The sequence below is a fragment of the Stegostoma tigrinum genome, chromosome 12, assembly GCF_030684315.1.
Source record: "Stegostoma tigrinum isolate sSteTig4 chromosome 12, sSteTig4.hap1, whole genome shotgun sequence".
NCBI classification, from domain to species: domain Eukaryota; kingdom Metazoa; phylum Chordata; class Chondrichthyes; order Orectolobiformes; family Stegostomatidae; genus Stegostoma; species Stegostoma tigrinum.
Genome location: NC_081365.1, coordinates 81,271,582 through 81,299,199, shown reverse-complemented (window position 1 = coordinate 81,299,199; position 27,618 = coordinate 81,271,582). Strand labels below are relative to the sequence as shown.

General features: G+C 49.4%; 1 protein-coding gene across 1 annotated transcript in view; it reads right to left on the bottom strand.

The window, feature by feature from the left end:
• Window positions 1-328: 328 nt before the first annotated feature.
• LOC132210422 (utrophin-like) overlaps window positions 329-27,618 on the bottom strand; it is a 126,122-nt gene continuing 98,832 nt past the window's right edge. Inside the window, exons 6-8 of the mRNA XM_059650012.1 lie at window positions 9,939-10,059; window positions 579-740; window positions 329-364 (exon numbers count right to left, since the gene is read on the bottom strand). Coding sequence (XP_059505995.1) covers window positions 631-740; window positions 9,939-10,059 — 231 coding nt within the window. The 3' untranslated portion in view covers window positions 329-364; window positions 579-630. The remainder of the gene's footprint in view (window positions 365-578; window positions 741-9,938; window positions 10,060-27,618) is intronic.

The following is a 27,618-nucleotide window of genomic DNA, read 5'->3' as shown; positions in this document are numbered from 1 at the left end:
CAACTAAACTAAAGCTTTCAGCACGGAAGGAAGTCTTTCAATTCATTATGAACCTAATAACTCCTGAAAAGGGCAATACAATTTGCCTCAGTCCATAAATGTTCTTTCTCCAACATCCTGAGATGCATCATCTGTATTTCTTCAAATTTACCACAGATTCTGTTTCAATCATCCATTCAGCAATACGCATGACAACAATTCGGCATTCTTAGTCCCCCTGTAGCCTCCGTTGCACACGTGCATTGTTAGATGATTATTTATTTGTGTGCCTGCTTTTTTGCTCAAATGGAGAAAGGTAAATTTCTGTTCTTTTGTCATCAGAGCTATTGCCTCCTCACTCTCATCTTCCTTGTTTTATCCTGTGCTGGAATATTTAATTTGTTGACATATCTGAAATATGTGGTTGAATGGATTGGGTTTTGTAACATTGCATTCCCCATAGACCATCTACCGATACTGTTGCTTGTTCTAACAGTTATTATCTTGCAGAGAGGAAAATGCAGTTTGAAAGCAATGGAACATTATCGATGAAGAAGCTGACGCATAAATTGCTGCGATCTTCCAAACTACAAACTCACCTTCAATTCTTTCTCGGTCAGAGCATTATGCCGGCGCAAATGAATCGTGTTCTCAATGGGACTTCCAAAACCATGGAATTGAATTTGCATATTGATTTCTTCTTCCCTCTTCAGAAATGCAAAGTAGTATCGTGATGAAGCTTCCAAGGCGATGATTGTGTCCTTCAATGAACGGAAAAGTGACTTTTAGATTCATGGAAATATTTCACTACTTCTATCGACATGAAAGGCAAACATTCTCCCTGCATATGACCCAGTCTCATTTTATCGTATCTTTCTGATTTTACATGCCACGGGATAATCATTGCAGTGTAACAGAAATGTTGATCATGGAAATTTATCACTCTTCATAAATAATGGCAAATTTTCAACATCTTGCCATTGTATGAAGGCTCAGTCTCATCACACCTCGCCTGCTGCACAAAGACATTCTTACACTGCTTTCAATGTTAGGGCTGAAACAAAACACAATCATGACACAAATGCATCAACACCCCACTTTCAACAGGATCTGATATCCTTGCCAGGCACTGGAGGGGCTGCGGAGACTGGTGAGTGGATAAAGTCGTTCCTCTGTTCAAGCAGGAAAACAGGGACTTTCCAGGAAACTACAGACTGGTGAGTGTCTCATGTCTCAAAGGTATGGGCTAATAAGGAACAGCCAGCATGGCATTATGTGGGGCAGGTTATGTCTTACCAAGTCAGTTGAAGTTTTCAAGGAGGTGACAAGGGTGATCAATTCAGGTAGAACAGTTGATAACATATGCATGGATTTTACGAAGGTTTTCAACAAGGTCCCTCATGGTATGCTCATCCAGAAGATTAAGATCCATGAGATCCATGGTGACTTGGCCTGCCCAGAAAAGGCAGACGGTAGTGGTGGAAGGCTAACAAAGAGAACACAGTATAGGGCTGGAGGAACACAGCAGGCCAGGCAGCATCAACAATGTCAGCTTTCCTGTTCCTCTGATGCTGCCTGACCTGCTGCGTTCCTCCAGCTCCACACTTGGTTAACTCTGATTCCAGCATCTACAGTTCTTGCCGTCTCAGTGGTGGAAAGCTGTTTTTCTGGCTGCTGCTCAGTGACGAGTGGTGTTCCGCATCGATGTGACTTCTGCTGTTTGTGATATATGTAAATGACTTGGTTGCAAATGTAGATGGGGGATTACTAAGTTTGCAGATGATATAAGGACCAGTGGACTTGTGGACAGCATGGAAGGTTGTCAAAGGACACAGCAAGATACAGACCAATTGCAAACATGAGCGGAGAAATGGCCGATGGAATTTAATCTGGGCAGGCATGAGGTGTTACATTTTAGGAGACCAAGTGTTAAGGAAAGGGATACACAGTTCATGGCAGGACCCCAAACAGCAGTGATGTCCAGAGGGATCTTGGGGTCCTAGACCATAACTCCCTGACAGTAGCCACACAAGTAGATAGGGTGGTCAAGAAGGCATATCGCATGCTTGCCTTTATGCTGAGGGTAACTCAGTGCAAGAGTCAGGATGTCACATTGCAGCTTTACAAGACTTTGGTGAGACCACACAGAGTATTGCATTCAATTCTGGCCGCCACATTACACTAAGGATGTGCAGGCTTTGGACAGGGTGCAGAAGAGATTTACCAGCATGCTGACTGGAATAGAGGGTATGAACGAGAAGGAGAAGCTGGAAAAATTCTTCGTTTTCTCTGGAGCAGTAGAAGCTGAGGGCAGGCTTGATAGAAGTCTATAAAATTAGGAGATACATAAATACAGCTAACGGTCAGAAAATTTCTCCCCCGGAGTTGAAGTGTCCACTATTAGGGGGCATGCATTTAAGCTGGCGGGGGGGGGGGGGGGGGGGGGGGGGAGTTCAAAAGAGATGTGAGGGGCAAATATTTCACACTGAGCATGTTAAAAGTGTGGAATACATTGCCTGGGGTGGTAGTGGATGCAGATACGATGAAAGCATTTAAAAGGGACTTTTAGTTAAGTGCACGAATATGCAAGGAATGAGTTTTATGCTCACCTGTGTCATGATTGCAAAAAGTAGGATTGGGAAGAATTTTTGAGAAGCGTTTGTGAACATTATTTCATGTAAGGACAAACGGGATAAGGATTAGGTGACACAGCACAATCAGATCTTGGAGCCCATGATGAATCATAGGGACCTCACAAGCACCAATGATCAGAGGGATCTCAGGATCTTGATGTGTATGCCTGTTGATCCCACAATGTAATGGACCAGGTCGTTGAAGTGGTTTGGAAGGCAGATTGGATACTTGTCTTTATTAGACTTAATATTAAGTGGTAGAGTTTCACAATAGGCAGGGTATGTACAACACTGTTGGGCCGAACCAACATTAAGTCAACGATGAGAAAATACAGTCAGACTTGGACAACGATCAGGCTTGGCCTGATAAAGGATAAGTTACATTTGCACCATACAAGTGCTAAGCAGCAATCAGCTCCAACAAGAGAGAATATGACCATTTCAAAAAAATTCCATGTCCTTACCCTCACATTATCGTTACATTTATTTTTTTTTAAATGTGCAAGTGCAATCCAAGCCATGCAAGGCTACGGGCCAGGTGTTGGAAATGAGGTCAGAACAATTCAGTGCTTGTCCTTGACTGTCACAGAATCCGTGAGCTGAAGAATGTATTTCTCCTGTATTGTAGACTACTGAGGTGCTTGGCTATCCACTAAACCAAGGTTAACACTGATCTAAAACTAAACTGGGTCAGTTATATAATCAGCAGTAGCCAGGTCCATAGTGCAAACCACCCTGCTGTGGGACAGAGTAAGGCAAATCCAAGTGAGCGAGTGTGGTTGGAGACTCATTCGTTGGGGGCATAGATTCTGTTGCCACATTTGAGACACCAGGGCCGCGTGTGGCTTCCCTGGTGCAAGGTCAAGGACATCTCTGATTGGTTGCAACAAATTCTTAAAGGGGAGGGTGAGCAGCCAGAGGCCACGGGGCACGTTGGTACCAATGACATAGGCAGAAAGAGGGATGACATCCTGCGGACTATGTGCAAGGAGTGAGCAAAGAGGCTGAAAGGCAGGACCGAGAGGGTAATAATTTATGGGTTGCCATGAGTGCCACATCTTAGTGAGCTAAGTCATAGAAAGATAGGTGAGATGAATGCATGGTTAAGGAGCTGGCACAGGGGGCAGGGTTTCCGGTTCATGGATAATTGGGACCGTTTCTGAGCAAGGGGTGACCTGTCTAAGAGGGATGGGAGGCAAGACGCTGTGAGCGGGTCAGGACAGAGGGGACAAGTCGTTGTGAGCGGGTTACGATGGAGGGAACAAGTGCCTGTGAGCAGGTCAGGAAGGAGGGGCAAGTCGCTGTGAGCAGGTCAGGGCTGCGGGATCAAGTCGCAGTGAGCGGGACAGGGCTGCGGGGGCCAGTCCCTGTCAGCGGGACAGGGCTGCGGGGGTCAGTCCCTGTCAGCGGGACAGGGCTGCGGGGGGCAGTCCTACTGAGCGCGACAGGACTGCAGGGGGCAAATCGCTGAGAGCGGGTCAGGGATTGGGGGCCAACCCTCTGAGCGGGTCAGGACTGCAGGGGGCAAATCACTGTGAGCAGGTCGGGGCTGCGGGGGCCAGCCGCTGAGAGTGTACAGGGCTACGGAGGCCAGTCCCTGTGAGCGGGACAGGGCTGCGGGGGGCCAGTCCCTGTGAGCGGGACAGGGCTGCGGGGGGCAGTCCCTGTGAGTGGGTCAGGGCTGTGGGGGCCAGTCCCAGTGAGCAGGTCAGGGCTGCGGGGGCAAGTCGCTGTGAGCGGGTCAGGGATGCGGGGGCAAGTCGCTGTGAGCGGGTCAGGGCTCCGGGGGCAAATCGCTGTCAGCGGGTCAGGGCTGCGGGGGCCAGTCCGTGTGAGCGGGTCAGGGCTGCGGGGGCCAGCCGCTGCGAGCGGGACAGGGATGCGGGGGCCATTCCCTGTCAGCGGGACAGGACTGCAGGGGGCAAATCGGTGTGAGCGGGTCAGGGCTGCGGGGGCAAATCACTGTGAGCGGGTCAGGACTGCAGGGGGCCAGTCCCTGTGAGCGGGTCAGGGCTGCGGGGGCCAGTCCCTGCGAGCGGGTCAGGACTGCAGGGGGCCAGTCCCTGTGAGCGGGTCAGGACTGCAGGGGGCCAGTCCCTGTGAGCGGGTCAGGGCTGCGAGGGCAAGTCCCTGTCAGCGGGACAGGAATGCGGGGTAAATCGCTGTGAGCGGGTCAGGGCTGCAGGGCCCAGCCCCTGTGTGCGAGTCATGGGCTGCGGGGGCCAGAGCCTGTGAGCGGGTCAGGGCTGCGGGGGCCAGTCCCTGTGAGAGGGTCAGGGCAGCGGGGACCAGACCCTGTGAGCGGGAAAGGACTGCAGGGGGCAAATCACTGCGAGCGGGACAGGGCTGCGGGGGACAGTTCATGCGAGCGGGTCTGAATGCAGGGGGACAGTCCCTGTGAGCGGGTCAGGGCTGCGGGGGCCAGTCACTGTGAGGGGTCAGGGGTGCAGGGGAAAATCGCTGTGACCGGGAGAGGGCTGCGGGGGACAGTCCCTGTGAGCAGGTCATGGCTGCGGGGGCCAGTCCCTGTGAGCGGGTCAGGGCTGCAGGGGGCCAGCCACTGTGAGCGGGTCAGGGCTGTGGGGGTGAGCCCCTGTGAGCGGGTCAGGGCAGCGGGGGCCAGTCCCTGTGAGCGGGTCAGGGCTGCGGGGGCCAGTCCCTGTGAGTGCGAAAGGACTGCAGGGGGCAAATCACTGCGAGCGGGTCAGGGCTGTGGGGGCGAGCCCGTGTGAGCGGGTCAGGGCTGCGGGGGCCAGTCCCTGTGAGTGGGTCAGGGCTGCGGGGGCCAGTCCCTGTGAGCAGGTCAGGGCTGCGGGGGCAAGTCCCTGGGAGCGGGTCAGGGCTGCGAGGGCAAGTCCCTGTCAGCGGGACAGGACTGCGGGGTAAATCGCTGTGAGCGGATCAGGGCTGTGGGGGCCAGTCCCTGTGAGCTGGTCAGGACTGCAGGGGGACAGTCCTGTCAGCGGGACAGGACTGCAGGGGGCCAGTCCCCGTGAGCGGGTCAGGGCTGCGGGCGCCAGTCCCTGTGAGCCGGTCAGGGCGGCAGGGGCAAATCGCTGTGAGCGGGTCAGGTTTGCGGGGGCCGGTCCCTGTGAGCAGGTCAGGGCTGCGGGGCCAGTCCGGGCTGCGGGGGCCAGCCGCTGTGAGCAGGGCAGGGCTGCGGGGGCAAGTCCACGTCAGTGGGACGGGACTGCAGGGGGCAAAGCGGTGTGAGCGGTTCAGGGCTGCGGGGGCAAATCGCTGTGAGCGGGTCAGGGCTGCGGGGGCCAGTCCCTGTGTGCGCGAGAGGACTGCAGTTGATAAATCGCTTTGAGCACATCAAGGCAGCGGGGGCCTGTCCCTGTGAGCGGGTCAGGACTGAAGGGGGTCAGTCCCGGTGTGCGGGTCACAGCTGCGGAGTCAGTCCCTGTGAGTGGGTCAGGGCTGCGGAAGCCAGTCCCTGTGAGCGGGTCAGGGCTGCGGGGGCCAGTCCCTGTGAGCGCGACAGGACTGCAGGGGGAAAATTGCTGTGAGCGGGTCAGGGCTGCGGGGGCAAGTCCATGTCAGTGGGACAGGACTGCAGGGGGCAAAGCGGTGTGAGCGGTTCAGGGCTGCGGGGGCAAATCGCTGTGAGCGGGTCAGGGCTGCGGGGGCCAGTCCCTGTGTGCGCGAGAGGACTGCAGAGGATAAATCGCTTTGAGCACGTCAAGGCAGCGGGGGCCTGTCCCTGTGAGCGGGTCAGGACTGAAGGGGGTCAGTCCCGGTGTGCGGGTCACAGCTGCGGAGTCAGTCCCTGTGAGTGGGTCAGGGCTGCGGGGGCCAGTCCCTGTGAGCGGGTCAGGGCTGCGGGGGCCAGTCCCTGTGAGCGCGACAGGACTGCAGGGGGAAAATTGCTGTGAGCGGGTCAGGGCTGCGGGGTCCAGTCCCAGTGAGCGGGTCAGGGCTGCAGGGGGCCGGCCGCTGTGAACGCGACAGGACTGCAGGGGGCAAGTTGCTGTGAGCGGGTTAGGGCTGCATGGGCCAGTCCCTGTGAGCGGGTCAAGGCTGCAGGGGGCAAATCGCTGTGAGCGAGTCAGTGCTGCGGGGGCCAGTCCCTGTGAGCGGGTCAGGGCTGAGGGGGCCAGTTGCTGTCAGCTGGACAGAGCTGCAGGGGCCAGTCCCTGAGAGCGCGACAGGACTGCCGGGGGCCAATCCTTGTGAGCGGGTCACGGCTGCGGGGGCCAGTCCCTGTGAGCGGGTAAGGGCTGCGGGAGCAAAGTCCCTCTGAGTGCGACAGGACTGCAGGGGGCAAATCGCTGTGAGCGGGTCAGGTCTGCGGGGGCCAGTCATTGTGAGCGGGTCAGGGCTGCGGGGGCCAGTCCCTGTGAGCGGGTCAGGGCTGCGGGGGCGAGTCCCTCTGAGTGCGACAGGACTGCAGGGGGCAAATCGCTGTGAGCGGGTCAGGGCTGCGGGGGCCAGTCCCTGTGAGCGGGTCAGGACTGCAGGGGGCCAGTCCCCGTGAGCGGGTCAGGACTGCGGGGGCCAATCCCTGTGAGCGGGTCACGGCTGCGGGGGCCAGTCCCTGTGAGCGGGACAGGACTGCGGGGCGCAGTCCCTGTGAGCGGGTCAGGGCTGCGGGGGCGAGTCCCTCTGACAGCGACTGGACTGCAGGGGGCAAATCGCTGTGAGCGGGTCCGGGCTGCGGGGGCCAGTACCTGTGAGCGGCTCATGGCTGCGGGGGCCAGTCCCTGTGAGCGGCTCAGGGCTGCGGGGGCAAGTCCATGTCAGTGGGACAGGACTGCAGGGGGCAAAGCGGTGTGAGCGGTTCAGGGCTGCGGGGGCAAATCGCTGTGAGCGCGACAGGACTGCCGGGAGCCAATCCCTGTGAGCGGGTCACGGCTGCAGGGGGCCAGTCCCTGTGAGCGGGTCAGGGCTGCGGGGGCCAGTCATTGTGAGCGGGTCAGGGCTGTGGGGGCCAGCCGCTGTGAGCGGGTCAGGACTGCAGGGGCCAGTCCCTGTGAGCGGGTCAGGACTGCAGGGGGCCAGTCCCCGTGAGCGGGTCAGGGCTGCAGGGGCCAGTCCCCGTGAGCGGGTCAGGGCTGCGGGGGCCAGTCCCTGTGAGCGGGTCAGGACTGCAGGGGCCAGTCCCTGTGAGCGGGTCAGGACTGCAGGGGGCCAGTCCCCGTGAGCGGGTCAGGGCTGCAGGGGCCAGTCCCTGTGAGCCAGTCAGGGCTGCGGAGTCCAGTCCATGTGAGCGGGTCAGGGCTGCGGGGGCCAGTCATTGTGAGCGGGTCAGGGCTGCGGGGGGCAAGTCGCTGTGTGCAGGTCAGGACTGCGGGGGCCAGTCCGTGTGAGCGGGACAGGGCTGCGGGGCCCAGTACCTGTTAGCGGGACAGGGTTGCGGGGGGCAGTACCCTATTAGCGGGTCAGGACTGCGGGGGGCGAGTCGCTGTGAGCGGGTAAGGGCTGCGTGGGCCAGTCCCTGTGAGTGGGACACGGCTACGGGGAGGCAGTACGCTGTGAGCGGGACAGGACTGCGGGGGCAAGTCGCTGTCAGCGGGTCAAGGCAGCGGGGGCCAGTCCCTCTGAGCGGGATAGGGCTGCGGGGCCCAGTGCCTGTGAGCGGGACAGGGCTGCGGGGGACAGTACGCTGTGAGCGGGTCAGGGCTGCGGGGCCCAGTCCCTGTGAGCGGATCAGGGTTGCGGGGCCCAGTCCGCTGTGAGCGGGACACGGCTGCTGGGGGCAGTACGCTGTGAGCGGGACAGGACTGCGACGGGCAAGTCGCTGTGAGCGGGTCAGGGCCGCGGGGGCCAGTCCCTGTGAGCGGGACACGTCTGCGGGGGCCAGTCCCTGTGAGCGGGTCATGGCTGCGGGGCCCAGTCCCTGTCATCGGGACACAGCTGCGGGGGGCAGTACGCTGTGAGCGGGTCACAGCTCCGGGGGCCAGTCCCTGTGAGCCGGACACGGCTGCGGGGGTCAGTACGCTGTGAGTGGGATAGGGCTACGGGGGGCAAGTCGCTGTGAGCGGGTCAGGACTGCTGGGGGCCAGTCCCTCTGAGCGGGACAGGGCTGCGGGGCCCAGTCCCTGTCAGCGGGTCAGGGCTGCGGGGGCCAGTCCCTGTCAGCGGGTCAGGGCTGCGGGGGCCAGTCCCTGTGAGCAGGTCAGGGCTGTGGGGGCCAGTCCCTGTGAGCAGGTCAGGGCTGCGGGGGCCAGTCTCTGTGAGCGGGTCAGGGCTGCGGGGGCCAGTCCCTCTGAGCGGGTCAGGGCTGCGGGGAGAAGTCACTTCGGGCAGATCAGGACTGCGGGTAGAAGTCACTGTGAGCGGGACAGGACTGCCGGGGGGCAAGTCGCTGTGACCATCTCAGGAATGCAGGGGCAAGTTGATCCAGTGAATTCAAATATGAAATTACACGAAAGACAGCAATGAATTTAAAGCATCAAGAGGAAAGGGATTTGTAATCGAGCATTAGTTCGTGGGGATGGATCAGCGCTTGGAATATTGCCTTCAGTTCTGGTTGCTTCATTACAGCGAGGATGTGGAAGCTTTAGTGAGGGTGTAGAGGAGAGTTAGCAGGATGCTGCATGGAATGGATGGCAGGTCTTAGGAGAAAGGGTTCGGGGGCGAGGACTTTTTTCATTGGAGCAAAGAAAAATGAGAGGTGACTTGATTGAGGTATACAAGATGATGAGAGGCATAGCTGGAGGGGATAGTCAGAGATTTTTTCCAAGAGCAGAAATGACTATTACGAGGGGGAGAAATTTTAAGGTGACTGGAGGAAGGAGGAGGGGAGATGTCAGAGCTAAGTTCTTTACACAGAGAGTGGCGGGTGTGTGGAATGCACTGCTGGCAGTGGTAATGGAGTCAGATACATTTAGAGACTTTTAAGCGACTCTTGGATAGGCACATGAAGGACAGTAAAATGAAGGGTATGCAGGGTAGCTTGATCTTAGTGGGATAATAGGTCGGCACAACATTGTGGGCCGAAGGGCCTGTACTGTTCTTTGTTCTTGTTCAGCCAAAGGTTCTTTTCTTTTCAGGAGCGGGTAATTGATTGTCGTTTTTAAAGACAGAACTGGAGGACAGAGAAAGATATCAAGGAAGGTTGCACGTTAGTGACAGTATCAACAAGTCCTCAGCAGATGCACTCTCTGAGTAACTACACTGTTTTGAAGGCGAGAGGGCCAATGATATCATTAAGCCCCCCTTGTTTTTGTATTGTGTACTTCTGACATATGCGCAAATGGACAACCTCACTCTCCTGCTAAGCTGCAGAATGAATAATGCTGCAATATTTGTCAACTCCCAATTGGGCATTGATACATTAGTAAATCTCACATCAATAAACTTACATCTCAAGGTTCTCACCTTCTAGGACTGTTTGTACTGGTAAATAACCCAAACGAGGATGCTTGGCCAAGTATTTCTTTGATCTGAACTTATTTTTCAGCACCTTGGTGAAATCACGCACATCTTCACCTGATGTTGTCTAAAAATGTAAAATAAATCGAATTTAGTTCAGAATTAACAATGAACCAATCTACTCAACTCACTCTATAATCCATGCTCTCCCTGCTAAATGTCTTTGAAGATGTAAAATTGAAGAGTCTGCAACTCTGAGGGATAAAGTCGGCTATCTTTCTGTAAGATTATGATAAAGTTAGATATGTCTGAATGTGAGTTTCAGACAATTAAGCTTCAGTTTCATAGAGTCAGACAGCATGAAAACAGATCCTTTGGTCCAACCAGTCTATGCTGATCACAATCCCAAACTGAACTAGTTCCACCTGCCTGTGCTTGGCCCATATCTCTCCAAACATTTCTATCATCTTTCTATCTTCTGGCTACAACATCACCTGAGCAGAATTCTCCATCTTGTGGCCAAATACTAGAACTATCCAATTAAATAATTTCAAATGATACACAGATGCAGGATTCACATTAGTGGCCTTTCTGGTTGAACTGCTAATTATTTTAACAATAGTGCATTTTTTGTCCAATTTTGCCATGTGATCCAAAATTCATGTCATTGGGTTTAATTTTTTTGGTTTTCTGTATTGTGTCAAAGATGAGATCAATACATTGGTGAGAAATTATCTTGGTTTGGAGATTCAAAGTCACTATAGTCCCAGGTGGGACCACAGGGCTGCTCTCACAGTCAAGAGAGATATCTGGAGGTGGTTTAAATTGAAGGTTACCACACCTCAGATGAGGAGACAGGTTGAGAAGGAGACTCCTTCATTGTAACTTCAGACAGTGTAGTATTCCATGTTGTTGGTATCATTCTGAATTATAAACCAGCCAACTGAGCAAACTGGCTCCCAGGCAAAATATAGAATCAGTTTGGGTGGAGATAAGGAACAGCAAAGGAAAGAAGTCACGGCTGTGACAGTTTCAGATTCACAGATCCCCTGACAGAAGATACAGTCCAGGATAGCAGAGAGGCTATAAACCAAGAAGTAATGGGATCTTGTCAGAAAGATGTTACAATAAACTGTGAATTCAATTGGCACAGGTAGTCTGGAAGATTCTTTTTTATTCACGGGATGTGGATGTTGCTGGCTAAGCCCAATTACCCTGGAGAAGGTGGTGGTGAGCTGCCTTCTTGAATAACTGCAGTCCTTAGAGCAGTGCTGTTCAGAAAGAAGCTCCAGAATCTTAACTCAATGACTATTAATGAACAGTGATATCGTTCCGAGTCAGGATAGTGTGTGTGGCTTGGAGGGAAACTTGCATGGGGCACTAATTATGCATTAGTGATGATAGAACAGATGTTGAAGGTGGTGGGTGGGGGACCAATCCAACAGGCTGCTTTGTCCCATATGGTTCAAGCTTCCTGAGTGTTGACGGAGCTGCACCAGTCCTGACCAGTGGAGATTACATTCCTGACTTGGGCTTGATAGATGGTGGACAGGCTTTGTGTAGGTAGGGGGCTCATTATTCACTGCAGAATTCTTAACCTCTGACCTGCTCTTGTCGTCACAATAATTATAAGTTTGGTCCAATTCAGTTTCTGGAAACCTGATAAGCCTCAGAATATTGGCAGTAAAGGAGTGGAAGTCATGGGGCAATGGTTAGATTCTCCTTAATGGTGACGTTCATTGCCCGTAAGTTGCACAGCACAACTACCACTTGCTTCTCATCACTTATGTTCCGTGGACATGGACTACTTCAGCATCTGAGGAGCTATGAGTGGTGCTGAACATGACACAATCAACTGAGAACATCCCCACGTACGACCTTCTGACGGAGGGATGGCATTTGATCAAATAGTTGAAGATGGTTGAGCTCAGGGCACAAATTTACGTAACCCCCGCAGTGATGCTTTGGAGTTGGGGCAACTGACTTCCAACAACCACAACCACTTCCTTTATGGTAAGGTTCCAGCCGGCAGAGGGTTTTTCACCTGATTCTTACTGACTGCAGCTTTGCGACGGCTCCTTGATGTCATATTTGGTTGAACGGCACCTTGATGTTAAGAGCAGTTATCTACCCCTCAGCATATATTCACAGAATGCATTTGGAGTCTTAAAACTGTACCACTGGAACCAAGCAGGGATTAAGATATTTTAGACCTGACAGTATGTTTTGAGATACAACTCATCAATAGTATAGGATTCTCTGGATAAGAATGATCAGGATGTGGTAGAATTTTACATCAAGGACGAGGTTGAGAATTCGGTCTGAAACTGTTTAATATCTGTTTAAGACCATAGAGAAACAATGGCAGATGTTTCAGGGGATATTTCATAACTCTGAACAAAAATATTGTCAATTTAGAATGAAAGGATGTACAGCTAGAATGCACCATGGTGCCATCTGTTGTTATCTAACAAAGTTAAAGATAGTATAAATTGAAAGAAAGATTGGAAAATTGTGGAACTGGAAATATTTCAGATGTGAACAAAAGATGACCAAAGTAATAATGAGGGAGACATTAATATAAATACAGTAAAGGCTTCCACAAGTGTATCAAAAGGAAAAGAGTAAAGACAGTGAATAATGGCTCATGAGAGGGTGAGACTGGGGAATTCATGATGGGAAATGAGGGTAATGGCACAAGCTTTGAACCAATATTTTCCATCTGATTTCACAGTAGAAAACATGCAAAAAATATCAATGGGCGAAAAGTAGGGAGCGAAAGGGAGAAGGAAATCCTCAAGGAAACATTGAGGAAAACTGAGAAGACGAAGTTAACAGGTTCCCTGGACCTGAAGACTTGGAACCCAGGTATGCAAAGAGTCCAACCCCACATCGTACCATCACAGCTTTATTTCTTTTAATAATACTCCATAAACTTCAACCCCTAATTACTAGCTCCCATATTTATACAACCAACTCACACTCAATTCATCCTCAATTAATACAGACATAAAACCTGTTCCCTCACTTCATTAGTTCTCAGGCATCCCTTCAGACTAAATTAGATGATAACATGGAGGATTATAAGAGTTGACTGCAGAGGTGAGATTAAATTAGGTTCCCTACAGTGTGGAAACAGGTCCATCAGCCCAACAAGTCCACATCGCCACTTGCAGCATCCCACCCCACCCCTATAACCCAAACACCACTGAACACGATGGGCAATTCAGCATGGCCGATCCACCTAGCCTGCACATCTTTGGACTGTGGGAGGAAATTGGAGCACATGGAGCAAACCCATACAGACACAGGGAGAATGTGCAAACTCCGCACAGACAGTTACCCAAGGCTGGAGTCGAACCCGGGCCCCGGCGCTGTGAGGCTGAAGAGCTAACCACTGAGTCACCGTGCTGCCCAAATGGATGTATTGGCTGTAATCTTTTCTAGATTGTGGAAAGATCCCAGCAGACTGCAGCGAAGTACGAATTTACTTAGTCTAAAGTTTGTCATTGGGAAATTGCTAGAATTTATTATTGAGAAGGCAGCAGCAAACCATTTAGATCATATTCAGGCAGATTTGATAAGTTAAGTGAAAAGGATAAATTTAAAAATATGGTGAATCCATTTGAGTTTCTACTTCAAGGAATTCTAATTCTTCAACAAACCGGGTCGTTGAAGCGAAATTAGCAGATGTCGTTAATTTGGATTTCCAAAAGGCGTACATGAAGCACAAAAATTTAGCTTCTATGCACAGCATGTATTTTAGAAGGCATGTGAGGTGCAAATCTTTATTTCAAGGAGGGAAGGAGTGAAAATCTTTCCACACAAGACATTGGTGACGCCACTCAAGGAGCACAGCGTACAGTTTTGGTCTATTAAGCGAGGATATGCTTACAACAGCAGTTCTCAGAATGTTCATTATGTTAATTCCAGGGGTAAAAAGGGTTATTTTGTGCAGAGTGAACTGGACAATGTTCAGGCTCAGCTGATAACATGCTGGGTCATAATCCAAAATTCCCTCCCTAGTGGCATTGTATCTACCAACAGCAAATGTACTTTCAGCAGTTCAAGAAGGAAACTAACTGCTACCTTCTCAAGGGCAACGAGGGACAGTTGTGCTTCAGACCTCAAATGCCTGTTCTCATTTAGAAAATAATCTACGCCTCCATTTTTCCTACCAAAGCACATAACCTCACAGTGTCCCACACAGTCTCTGTCTGCCACTTCTTTGCCCAGTCTCCGAGCCTATGCAAGTCCTTCTTCAACTTCCTCACTGCTATCTGTCCCTCCATCTGTCACTGTGTCGACTGTAAACTCAGCAACAATGTCTCAGTTGCTTCGTCCATATCATTAAGGTATTACGTGAACTGTTGTGGTACCAACACTGATCCCTGCGGGACTCCACTAGTCACCAGCTGCCATCCTGTAAAAGACCCCTTTATCTACACTCTCTGCCTTCTGACAGTCAGCCAATGCTCTATCTATGGCAGTACCTTGCTCAAACACTATGGGCTCTCATCTTATTTGGTACCTTCTCAACAGCGTTCTGGAAATCCAAACAAATCACATTCACTGGCTTCCTTTTGTCTAACTTGCTCACTTTCTACTCAAAGAATTCTAACAGATTTGTCAAGTATAACTTCCCCTCGATGAAGCTGTGCTGATTCAGCCCGATTTTGTCATGTACTTCCAAGGTCTCTGCAATCTCATCCTTAATAATGGACTCTAAAATCTTACCAATGATTGAGGTCAGGATAACTGGCCTATAATTTCCCTTCTTCTGCCTCTCTCTTTTCTTAAACAGGGGTGTTGCTTTAGCCATTTTCCAAATCCCTGAGATCCTCCCTATCTCCAGTGATTCCTGAAAGATCACCACTAATGCCTCAACAATTTCCTCAGCTATCTCCTTCAGAACTCTGCAGTACAGTCCATCTGGTCCAGGGGTGATTGGTCCACCTTCAGACTTTTCTGCTTCCCGAGCACCTTTTCCTTAGTTATGGCTATTATATTCACCACTGCCCCTCACTCTCAAAGTTCTAGTATGCGATGGGTGTTTTCCACCATGAAGACTGATACAAAGTACCTGTTCAGTTCCTCTTCCATTTCTTCATTCCTCATACTGATTCTTCAGCCTCCTTTTCCAGTGATCTACTGTCTACTTTTTAATATCAGTTGCAATACTGGTCAAAGACGATATCACAGCTGTACTGAAGGAGGGCCCCATGGAGGGCTCAAGCATTGAGGCAATATGGGTAGAACTCAGAAATAGGAAGGCTGCAGTAACAATGTTGGGGCTGTACTGCAGGCCTCCCAACAGCGAGCGTGAGATAGAGGTACAAATATGTAAACAGATAATGGAAAGATGTAGGAGAAACAGGGTGGTGATGATGGGAGATTTTAATTTTCCCAACATTGACTGGGATTCACTCAGTGTTAGGGGTCAAGATGGAGCAGGATTTGTAAGGTGTGTCCAGGAGGGTTTTCAAGAGCAGTGTGTATGTAGTCCAACTCGGGAAGGGGCCATACTGGACCTGGTGCTGGGGAATGAACCCAGCCAGATGGTTGAAATTACAGCAGGGAGTGACTTTGGAAATAGCGACCACAATTCCCTAAGTTTTACAATACTCATGGACAAGGATGGCAGTGGTCCTAAAGGAAGAGTTCTAAACTGGGGGAAGGCCAACTATACCAAGATTTGGCAGCATCTGGGGAAGTTAGATTGGGAGAAACTGTTTGAAGGTAAATCCACATTTGATATGTGGGAGGCTTTCAAAGAGAGTTTGATTAGCGTGCAGGAGAGACATGTTCCTGTGAAAATGAGGAACAGAAAAGGCAAGATGAGGGAACCATGGGTGACAGATGAAATTGTGAGACTAGCCAAGAGGAAAAAGGAAGCATAGATTAGGTCCAGGCGACTGAAGAGAGATGAATCTTTGGAAGAACACGGGGAATTTCGAGCGCATCTGAAACGAGGGATGAAGAGGGCTAAGAGAAGACATGAGATATTGCTGGCAAACATGGTTAAGGAAAATCCCAAAGCCTTTTATTCATATATAAAGAGCAAGAGGGTAACTAGAGGAAGGATTGGCCCACTTGAGGACAAAGAAGCAACGTTATGCACTGAGTCAGAGAAAATGGGTGACATTCTTCACGAATACTTTGCATCGGTATTCATCAAGGGGAGGGACATGACAGATGGTGATGTGAGGGATAGATGTTTGCTTACTCCAGGTCAAGTTGACACAAGGAAGGATGAAGTGTTGGGTCTCCAAAAAGGCATTAAGGTGGGGATCTATACCAGGTTATTGAGGGAAGCGAGACAGGAAATAGCCGGGGCCTTAACAGATATCTTTGCAGCATCCTTAGACACGGGTGAGGTCCCGGAGGACTGGAGACTTGCTCATGTTGTCGCCTTGTTTAAGAAGGTTAGCAAGGATAACCCAGGTAATTATTGACCAGCGAGCCTGACGTCAGTGGTCGGGAAGCTACTGGAGAAGATACTGAGGGATAGGATCTGTTCCCATTTGGAAGCAAATCAGCTTATCAGTGATAGGCAACATGGTTTTGTGCAGGGAAGGTCATGTCTAACCAACTTAATAGAATTCTTTGACGACGTGACAAAGTTGATTGAAAGGGAAAGGCTGTAGATGTCATTTACATGGACTTCAGTAAGGTGTTTGATAAGGTTCCCCATGGCAGGCTGATGGAGAAAGTGAAGTCGCATGGGGTCCAGGGTGTGCTTGCTCGATGGATAAAAAAAAATGGGCTCGGCAACAGGAGACAGAGAGTAGTGGTAGAAAGGAGTTTCTCAAATTGTAGACCTGTAACCAGTGGTGTTCCACAAGGTTCTGTGCTGGGACCACTGTTGTTTGTGATATACGTAAATGATTTGGAGGAAGGTGTAGGTGGTCTGATCAGCAAGTTTGCAGATGACACTAAGATTGGTGGAGCAGCAGATAGTGAGGGGGACTGTCAGAGATTACAGCAGAATATAGATAGACTGCAGAGTGTGGCAGATAAATGGCAGATGGAGTTCGATCCGGGCAAATGTGAGGTGATGCATTTTGGAAGATCTAATTCAAGGGCGAACTATACAGTAAATGGTAAAGTCCTAGGGAAAATTGATGAACAGAGAGACCTGGGTGTTCAGGTCCATTGTTCCCTGGAGGTGGCAAGCCAGGTGAAGAGGGTGGTCAAGAAGGGATACGGCATGCTTTCCTTCATCGGATGGGGTATTGAGTACAAGAGTTGGCAGGTCATGTACTGTTGTATAAGACTTTGGTTCAGCCACATTTAGAGTACTGTGTACGTTACCAAAAGGACATGGACGCTTTGGACAGGGTGCAGCGGAGGTTCACCAGGATGTTGCCTGGTATGGAGGGTGCTAGCTATGAAGAGAGGTTGAGTAGATTAGGATTATTTTCATGAGAAAGATGGAGATTGGGGGTACCTGATTGAGGTCTACAAAATCATGAGGGGAGAGACAGGGTGGATAGCAAGAAGCTTATTCCCCAGAGTGGGGGACTCAATTACTAGGGGTCATGAGTTCAGAGTGAGAGGAGGAAAGTTTAAGGGAGATAGGCGTGGAAAGTTCTATACACAGAGGGTGGTGGGTGCCTGGAACGCGGTGCCAGCGGAGCTGGTAGACGCAGACACATTAGCGTCTTTTCAGATATATCTGGACAGATACCTGCAACAGGTATGAGATTCTTGATCCCTGTACGGTTGAGGAAAAGGACTGTGGACAGGATGAGCCAGCTGACCATGGCACCGTGGCGCACAAGGTCATTCAAGAGGGGGGGAGCAAAAAGACAGGTAGGTGTTATCAGGGATTCTATAACTAGAGGGACACATAGTATCCTGTGCAAGCTGCATCGGGCGTCCTGCATGGTGTGTTGCCTGCCCGGTGCCAGGGTGCGAGCCATCTCCGACCGGGTTGAAAGGATATTGGAGCAGGAGGGGGAAGATCCGGTTGTTGTGGTCCACGTTGGGACTAACATCATAGGCAAAGCTAGGGTGGAGGACCTGCTCAGGGATTATGAAACACGAGGAAAGAAATTGAAGTACAGGTCCTCAAGGGTCATAATCTCTGGATTACTGCCCGAGCCACGTGCCAATTGGCATAGGGAAAACAAAGTTAGGGAAGTCAACACGTTGCTAAGGGACTGGTGTGGGAAAAAGGGATTCCATTTCATGGGGCATTGGCATCAGTTTTGGAACCGGGGGGAATCTGTACCATCGGGACAGTCTCCACCTGAACCGATCTGGAACCAGTGTTCTAGCGAAAAAGATAAATAGGGTGGTCAGTAAGACTTTAAACTCGTGAGTCGGGGGGAAGGGAAAGTGAAAGAGTATGGAGTTAAATGGAAAGATAAGCAACAGGATAGCATGTGTACAGGTGGATTTAAGCTCGAGGCAGACTAGGAATACAGCAAAAAGGAAGGATAACTTAAGGCATCTTGGCATGTCCAACCTCTCTCATATTGATAAGAAAGCTCGCATTAAGACACTTCATCTAAATGCTCTTAGCATTCGCAACAAAGTAGATGAATTAACAGCACAAATCCTCTTGAATGATTATGATGTGGTAGGCAGCACAGAGACATGGTTGCAGGGAGCTCAAGACTGGCAGTTAATCATCCAAGGATTCACAACATATCGAAAAGAGCGGGAGGTGGGCAGAGCGGGTGGGGTTCCCTTGTTCGTTAAGAATGGAATGAGATCTACGGCACTAAATGACATAGGGTCAGAAGATGTGGAGTCTATGTGGGTAGAATTGAGGAACCACAAAGGCAAAAAAAACTATAATGGGAGTTATGTACACACCTCCTAACAGTGATCAGGATGAGGGGCGCAAGATGCACCAAGAAATAAATAGGGCACGTCAGATAGGCAAGGTCACGGTGATCATGGGGGACTTCAACATGCAGGTGGATTGGGTGAATAATGTTGCTGGTGGATCCAAAGAAAGAGAGTTCATGGAATGTTTGCAGGATGGCTTTTTGGAACAGCTTGTGATGGAGCCCAGAAGGGAACAGGCTATTCTGGACTTGGTGCTATGCACTGAGCCAGACTTTATAAAAGATCTTAAAGTAAGGGAACACTTAGGAGGCAGCGATCATAATATGGGAGAGTTCGGTCTGCAGTTTGAAAGAGAGAAGGCAAAATCGGATGGAATGGTATTCCAGTTAAATAAAGGTAATTACAGGGGCATGAGAGGGGAATTGACAAAGATCGACTGGAAGCAGAGCCTAGCGGGGAAGACAGTAGACCAACAATGGCAGGAGTTTATACGTGTTATTGAGGACAGAGTACAGAGGTTCATGCCAAAGAAAACAAAGATTATCTGGGGTGGGATTAGACAGCCATGGCTGACAAAGGAAGTCAGGAAATATATCAAAGAAAAAGAGACAGCCTATAAAGTGGCCAAGAGCACTGGGAAATCAGAAGATTGGGAAGGCTACTAAAACAGACAGAGGATAACAAAGAGAGCAACAAGGAAGGAGAAGATCATTTTGAAGGTAGGCTAGCTAGTAATATTAGAAATGATAGTCAAAGCTTCATTCAATACACAAGAAACAAACGAGAGGCCAAAGTAGATATTGGGCCACTCCAAATTGATGCTGGAAGGCTAGTAATGGGAGATCAGGGAATAGCTGAAGAACTCAATAAGTACTTTGCGTCAGTCTTCACAGTGGAAGACATGAGTAGTATGCCAACAATTAGGGAGAGTCAGGGGGCAGAGTTGAGTACGGTAGGCATTTCAAAAGAGAAAGTGCTAGAAAACCTAAAGGGTCTAAAAATTGATAAATCTCCTGGCCCCGATGGGCTACATCCTAGAGTTCTGTGGGATGTGGCTGAGGAAATCGCGGAGGCTTTGGTCGTGATCTTTCAAAAGTCACTGGAGTCAGGGAAAGTCCCAGATGATTGGAAAATTGCTGTTGTAACTCCCTTGTTTAAGAAAGGATCAAGGCAAAAGATGGAAAATTGCAGGCCGATTAGCCTAACCTCAGTAGTTGGTAAAATTCTAGAATCCATTGTCAAGGATGAGATTTCTAAATTCCTGGAAGTGCAGGGTCAGATTAAAACAAGTCAGCATGGATTTAGTCAGGGGAGGTCGTGCCGATTAGAATTCTTTGAAGAGGTAACAAGTATGTTAAACCAGGGAAACCCAGTAGATGTTATCTATCTAGACTTCCAAAAGGCCTTTGATACAGTGCCTCACAGGAGGCTGCTGAGCAAGGTGAGGGCCCATGGTGTTCAAGGTGAGCTACTGGCTTGGATTGAGGACTGGCTGTCTGACAGAAGGCAGAGAGTTGGGATAAAAGGCTCTTTTTCAGAATGGCAACCGGTGACGAGTGGTGTCCTGCAGGGTTCAGTGTTGGGGCCACATCTGTTCACCTTTTATATTAATGATCTGGATGAAGGGACTGGGGGCATTCTGGCGAAGTTTGCCGATGATACGAAGATAGGTGGACAGGCAGGTCGTACTGAGGAGGTGGGGAAGCTGCAGAAAGATGCAGACAGTTTAGGAGAGTGACCCAGGAAATGGCTGATGAAATTCAATGTGAGTAAATGTGAGGTTTTGCACTTTGGAAAAAAGAATACAGGCATGGACTATTTTCTAAACGGTGAGAAAATTCGCAAGTCAGAAGTGCCAAGGGATCTGGAAGTGTTGGTCCAGGATTGTCTACAAGTTAACTTGAAGGTCGAGTCCGTAATTAAGAAAGCGAACGTAATGTTGTTGTTTATCTCAAGAGAGTTGGAATATAAGAGAGTCGGAAGGTATGTTGCCTCCCTGGTGCCAGGGTCCGGGACGTCTCCGATCGGGTGTATAAGGTTCTAAAAGGGGAGGGCGAACAGCCAGAAATCGTGTTACATATTGGCACAAATGATATAGCCAGAAATAGGATTGAGGATATAAAAAGTGATTTCAGGGCGTTAGGATGGAAGCTGCAGAGCAGGACGAACAGAGTAGTGTTCTCTGGTTTACTACCGGTGCCACGAGATAGCGAGGTGAGGAACAGGGAGCGGGCGCAGCTGAACACGTGGCTACGCAGCTGGTGTAGGAGGGAGGGCTTCAGATATGTAGATAATTGGGATGCCTTCTGGGGAAGGTGGGACGTGTACAAGAAGGACGGGTTGCATCTGAACTGGAAGGGGACCAATGTCCTGGGTGGAAGGTTTGCTCGAGTAGTTCGAGAGGGTTTAAACTAGTATGGCAGGGGGGTGGGAACCTGAGCTGTATACCAGAGGTGAGCGTTGATGCAGGTGAGGCAGTAGCAAGAGGTAGACCAGCTAGTGGGAAGGATTTTCCTGGGAAGGAACCAAGGGATCGGTTAAAGTGTGTTTGCTTTAATGCAAGGAGTATCAGGAATAAAAGTGATGAACTTAGAGCATGGATCAGTACCTGGTGCTATGATGTTGTGGCCATAACAGAGACATGGGTTTCTCAGGGGCAGGAATGGTTGCTGGATCTTCCAGGGTTTAGAACATTTAAAAAGAATAGGGACGGGGGAAAAAGAGGAGGGGGTGTAGCACTACTAATCAGAGAGGGTATCACAGCTACAGAAGCTTCCATTGTCGAGGAAGATCTGCCTACTGAGTCAGTATGGGTGGAAATGAGGAACAGCAAGGGAGTAGTCACCTCGTTAGGGGTTTACTACAGGCCCCCCAATAGCAGCAGGGAGATTGAAGAAAGCATAGCTCGACAGATTTTGGAAAAGTGTGCACGCAGTAGGGTTGTTGTAATGGGTGACTTTAACTTTCCTAATATTGATTGGAACCTCCTTCGAGCAGAAGATTTGAATGGAGCTGTTTTTGTAAGGTGTGTTCAGGAGGGTTTCCTAACGCAGTACGTTGACAGGCCGACGAGGGGAGAGCCATTCTAGACTTGGTGCTCGGAAACGAGCCGGGGCAGGTATCAGATCTTGTGGTGGGAGAGCATTTTGGTGACAGTGTCCATAACTGCCTCACATTCTACATAGCTATGGAGAAGGAGAGGATTAGGCAAAATGGGAGGATATTTAATTGGGGAAGAGGAAACTATGATGCGATTAGACATGAGTTAGGAAGCATGGACTGGGAGCAGTTGTTCCATGGTAAGGGAACTATAGACATGTGGAGACTGTTTAAGGAACAGTTGTTGGGAGTGATGAGTAAATATGTCCCTCTGAGACAGGCAAGAAGGGGTAAGATTAAGGAACCTTGGATGACGAGAGCGGTGGAGCTTCTTGTGAAAAGGAAGAAGGTAGCTTACATAAGGTGGAGGAAGCTAGGGTCAAGTTCAGCTAGAGAGGATTACATGCAGGCAAGGAGGGAGCTCAAAAATGGTCTGAGGAGAGCCAGGAGGGGGCACGAGAAAGGCTTGGCAGAAGGAATCCGGGAAAACACAAAGGCATTTAAACTTACGTGAGGAATAAGAGAATGATCAAAGAAAGAGTAGGGCCGATCAGGGATAGCATAGGGAACTTGTGTGTGGAGCCTGAGGAGGTAGGGGAAGCCCTAAATGAGTTTTTTGCTTCTGTCTTTATGAAAGAAACGAACTTTGTAGTGAATGAAACCTTTGAAGAGCAGGTGTGCATGCTGGAATGGATAGAGATAGAGGAAGCTGATGTGCTGAAAATTTTGCCAAACATTAAGATTGACAAGTCGCCAGGCCCGGACCAGATTTGTCCTCGGCTGCTTTGGGAAGCGAGAAATGCAATTGCTTCGCCACTTGCGAAGATCTTTGCATACTCGCTCTCCACTGGAGTCGTACCCGAGGACTGGAGAGAGGCAAATGTAATTCCTCTCTTCAAGAAAGGAAATAGGGAAATCCCTGGCAATTATAGACCGGTAAGTCTCACGTCTGTCGTCTGCAAGGTGTTAGAAAGGATTCTGAGGGATAAGATTTATGACCATCTGGAAGAGCAGGGCTTGATCAAATACAGTCAACACGGCTTTGTGAGGGGTAGGTCATGCCTCACAAACCTTATCGAGTTTTTTGAGGATGTGACTAGAAAAGTTGATGAGGGTCGAGCTGTGGATGTGGTGTATATGGACTTCAGTAAGGCATTTGATACGGTTCCCCATGGTAGGCTCATTCAGAAGGTCAGGAGGAATGGGATACAGGGGAACTTAGCTGCTTGGATACGGAATTGGCTGGCCAACAGAAGACAGCGAGTGGTAGTAGAAGGAAAATATTCTGCCTGGAAGTCAGTGGTGAGTGGGGTTCCACAGGGCTCTGTCCTTGGGCCTCTACTGTTTGTAATTTTTATTAATGACTTGGATGAGGGGATTGAAGGATGGGTCAGCAAGTTTGCAGACGACACAAAGGTCGGAGGTGTCGTTGACAGTGTAGAGGGCTGTTGTAGGCTGCAGCGGGACATTGACAGGATGCAGAGATGGGCTGAGAGGTGGCAGATGGACTTCAACCTGGATAAATGCGAGGTGATGCATTATGGAAGGTCGAATTTGAAAGCTGAGTGCAGGATTAAGGATAGGATTCTTGGCAGCGTGGAGGAACAGAGGGATCTTGGTGTGCAGATACATAGATCCCTTAAAATGGCCACCCAAGTGGACAGGGTTGTTAAGAAACCATATGGTGTTTTGGCTTTCATTAACAGGGGGATTGAGTTTAAGAGTCGTGAGATCTTGTTGCAGCTCTATAAAACTTTGGTTAGACCGCACTTGGAATACTGCGTCCAGTTCTGGGCGCCCTATTATAGGAAAGGTGTGGATGCTTTGGAGAGGGTTCAGAGGAGGTTTACCAGGATGCTGCCTGGACTGGAGGGCTTATCTTATGAAGAGAGGTTGACTGTGCTCGGTCTCTTTTCATTGGAGAAAAGGAGGAGGAGAGGGGACCTAATTGAGGTATACAAGATAATGAGAGGCATAGATAGAGTTGATAGCCAGAGACTATTTCCCAGGGCAGAAATGGCTAGCATGAGGGGTCATAGTTTTAAGCTGGTTGGTGGAAAGTATAGAGGGGATGTCAGAGGCAGGTTCTTTACACAGAGAGTTGTGAGAGCATGGAATGCGTTGCCAGCAGCAGTTGTGGAAGCAAGGTCATTGGGGTCATTTAAGAGACTGCTGGACATGTACACGGTCACAGAAATTTGAGGGTGCATACATGAGGATCAATGGTCAGCACAACATTGTGGGCTGAAGGGCCTGTTCTGTGCTGTACTGTTCTATGTTCTATGTTCTATAAAAGCAGCGATGTGCTTCTGAGGCTTTAGAAGGCTCTAGTTAGGCCCCATTTAGAATACTGTGTTCAATTTTGAGCCCCACACCTCAAGAAGGACATACTAGCCCTGGAGCATGTCCAGCGGAGATTCACACGGATGATCCCTGGAATGGTAGGTTTAACGTATGATGAACGGCTAAGGATCCTGGGATAGTCCTCGTTAGAGTTTGGAAGGTTGAGGGGAGATCTAATAGAAACTTGCAAGATAATGTATGGTTTAGAAGGAGTGAACGCTAGGAAGTTGTTTCCGCTAGGCGGGGAGACTTGGACACGTGGGCACAGCCTTAAAATTAGAGGGGGTAAATTTAAAACTGAAATGAGACGACATTTCTTCAGCCAGAGAGTGGTGGTCTTTTGGAATTCATTGCCGCAGAGTGCATGGAGGCCGGGACGTTGGATGCCTTCAAGGCAGACATCGACAAATTCTTGATCTCGAAAGGAATCAAGGGCTATGGGGAGAGTGCAGCGAAGTGGTGTTGAAATGCCCATCAGCCATGATTGAAATGGCGGAGTGGACTTGATGGGCCGAATGGCCTTACTTCCACTCCTATGTCTTATGGTGTTATGGACAGGTACATGGATAGGCAGGGAGCAAATGGACACAGACCCTTAGAAAATAGGTGGCAGGTTAGACAGAGGCTCTCGATCGGAGCAGGCTCGGAGGGCCGAAGGGCCTGTGCCTGTGCTGTAATTTTCTTTGTTCTCTTTATTTGTACTCTTGCCTTTCTCATACCTTTTCTAGCTGAAAAAAACTCATGCAATTTTTTTCCATATTACCCTCGTTAATATTGCCCTCAAATTTCATCATCTTCCCCCTTATTGCCTTTTTACATGTCCGCCGCTAGTTTTCGAAAGGCTTCCCAATCCACTGGCTTCCCACTAACCACAACACATTTTGTGCTTTTTCTTTTGCTTTCATCCTGTCCCTGACTTATCTTGTTAGCCGTGGTTGCTGATCCTTTCCTGATCTCAACTCCACTCTCCTGCCTGCTCCCCATGGCCCTTTCTCCTTATTTTTCATCAGAAACATATTTATTTCTTTCTTGAATCGGTCGATTGGTGCTGCCTCCATTGCATTCAGGGGCAATGAATTCCACAGATTCACAACTCTCTCCTCATCTCCATTTTGAACATTCCATCTCTCACTCGATAGCTACAGCTTCTTGTTTGAGACTTGTCCCACTATGGCGAACATGTGCTCAATGCCCATCTTTTCAATCCCCTTTACTATTTTATATACCTCAATCAGAACCACCCCCTCACTCTTTCGAACACCAGCAAGTACAGGCACAAGCTACTCAGCAACTTCTCATATGACAGCCCTTTCATCCCGGGAATCAATCAGTCCAACCTCCTCTGAACTGCCTCCAGTGCAGATGTATCCATCCTCAGTAAGGGGATCAAAACTGGACACAATACTTTGGTCTCACCAACACCCAATGTGTTCGGAAAAACACTGTGTTACTTTAATGATCCAGTCCTTTGGTGATAAATGCCAGAGTTCCATCTGCCTTTCTTATGCTATGCTCTTCCTGCATACCCACTTTCAGCTATTCATGCACAAAGACAGCCAGACAACTCTGCACTGACACACTTTGAACCTTCCCTCCATTTAAATAAAAATTCGCCCTTTTTTTCATGGACAAAATAGGCAAGCCTTGTGCTTATCCACATTAACCACCTGCCAGATTCTGGTCCATTCTCCTCGCCTGTCAATATTCAGCTGTCTCTGTTTTATTTCACATCACAGGCTGTTTTCCCATCTATTTCAGAATCATCCATGCATTCTGTTATGTTACATTTTGTCTCTGCTTACGTTACAAATAGTTCAGGTCAGAGACCTGAACCCCGCAGCAACCCACCAGTAACAATTCACCATCCAGGCAAAGACTCATTTATCCTGACACTCAGCTTTCTGTCAGTTAGCCAGCCCTTTATTCAAACCAATATTCTACCCTTAATTCCCTTGGATCTAACCTTCTGGTTCACTTTTTTATGCAGCAACTGGTCAAATTCTTTCTGGAAATCTCGATATGCCACATCCCTCGGATCCCTGTACAAGATCCTCAATTCTGCCACCTCATCAGTTCCTGACTTCATTACAGCTTTTGTTCAAACATGGTCAAAAGAGTTGAATTCCCGAGGTGAGCTAAGGATGGCTACATTTGACCGAGTGTGTCTTCAAAGAGCGCTCGCATAACTGGAGCTGGTGGGAATCCAGCAGAAACTCACCACTGGTTGGAATAATATCTGTACAGAGGACGATATTTTTTCATTCTTTAATCGGAAAGAGGTAATTGCTGGTTAGACCAGCTTTTATTGCCCATCCCAAATTGCCCAACTGATATCTGGAGTTCCATGTAGGCCACACCAGGCCACGCAGTTTCCTTCCCTAAAGAACATAAGTGAATCAGATGGGTTTTTCCGACAATTGGCAATGGATTTACGATCATCATTCGACGCTTAATTCCAGATTTTCATTGAATTTAAATTCCATTATGTGCCATGGTGGAATTTGAACCAGGTCCTCAGGACATTACCTGAGTGTTTGGATTAATAGTCTAGTCATAATACCATTAGGTCATCGCCTCTCATGATTGGCATTTTGGTTGTTGGAGGTCACCTGCAGGAGGTCCTGAGGGTACAGTCCGAAGCCTAACCATCTTCAGCTGATTTATCCCATCATCTCTCCATCATAAGCTCAGAAGTGGAGATGTTCACCAGGGATAGCAGAATATTCAGCATCATTCACCACTCCTCAGATACTGAATCTGCCCATATCCAAATGCAACAAAGCCAGAACGATGTCTAGGCTTGGGCTGGTAATTGGCAAGTCGCATTTATACTACACAAATACCAGGTAATGACCATCTCCAGGAAGAGAAAATCCATAAATTGTCCCTTGACATTCAAAGGTGTCACCATCACTGAATTGTCCGCTATCAAAATCCCGGGTTTTACCACTGAACAGAAATTCAACTGGACTTCCTATTTAAATGCAGTGGCTACTAGAGCAGGCCCAAAGCTCCGATTACTGCATCAAGTGACTCACCTCCTGATTCCCCAAGCCTGTCTACCAGCTACATGGAACAAGTCAGAAGAATGGTGGAATAATCCCCACTTGCCGAGATGGGTGCAGCTGCAAAAGCACTGAAGAAGTTCGACACCATCCAGGAAAAAGCAGCCTCCTCCCTGCAGTGCTCAATAGCAGCAGTGTGCACCATCTATGAGATGCACTGAGAAATCTGCAAAAGATCCTGAGATAGGACTTTCCAAACCTATGACAAATTTCATCTACAAAGGCAAGCGTAACAGATATATGGGAACAGCACCACCTACAACACCCTGTCTAAGCCACTCACCATCTCAACTTGGAAATATATTGCTGTTCTTTCACTACCACTGGGTCAAAGTCCTGGAAATTCGCCCCTGACTGACTGAGTCTACCTACAGCAC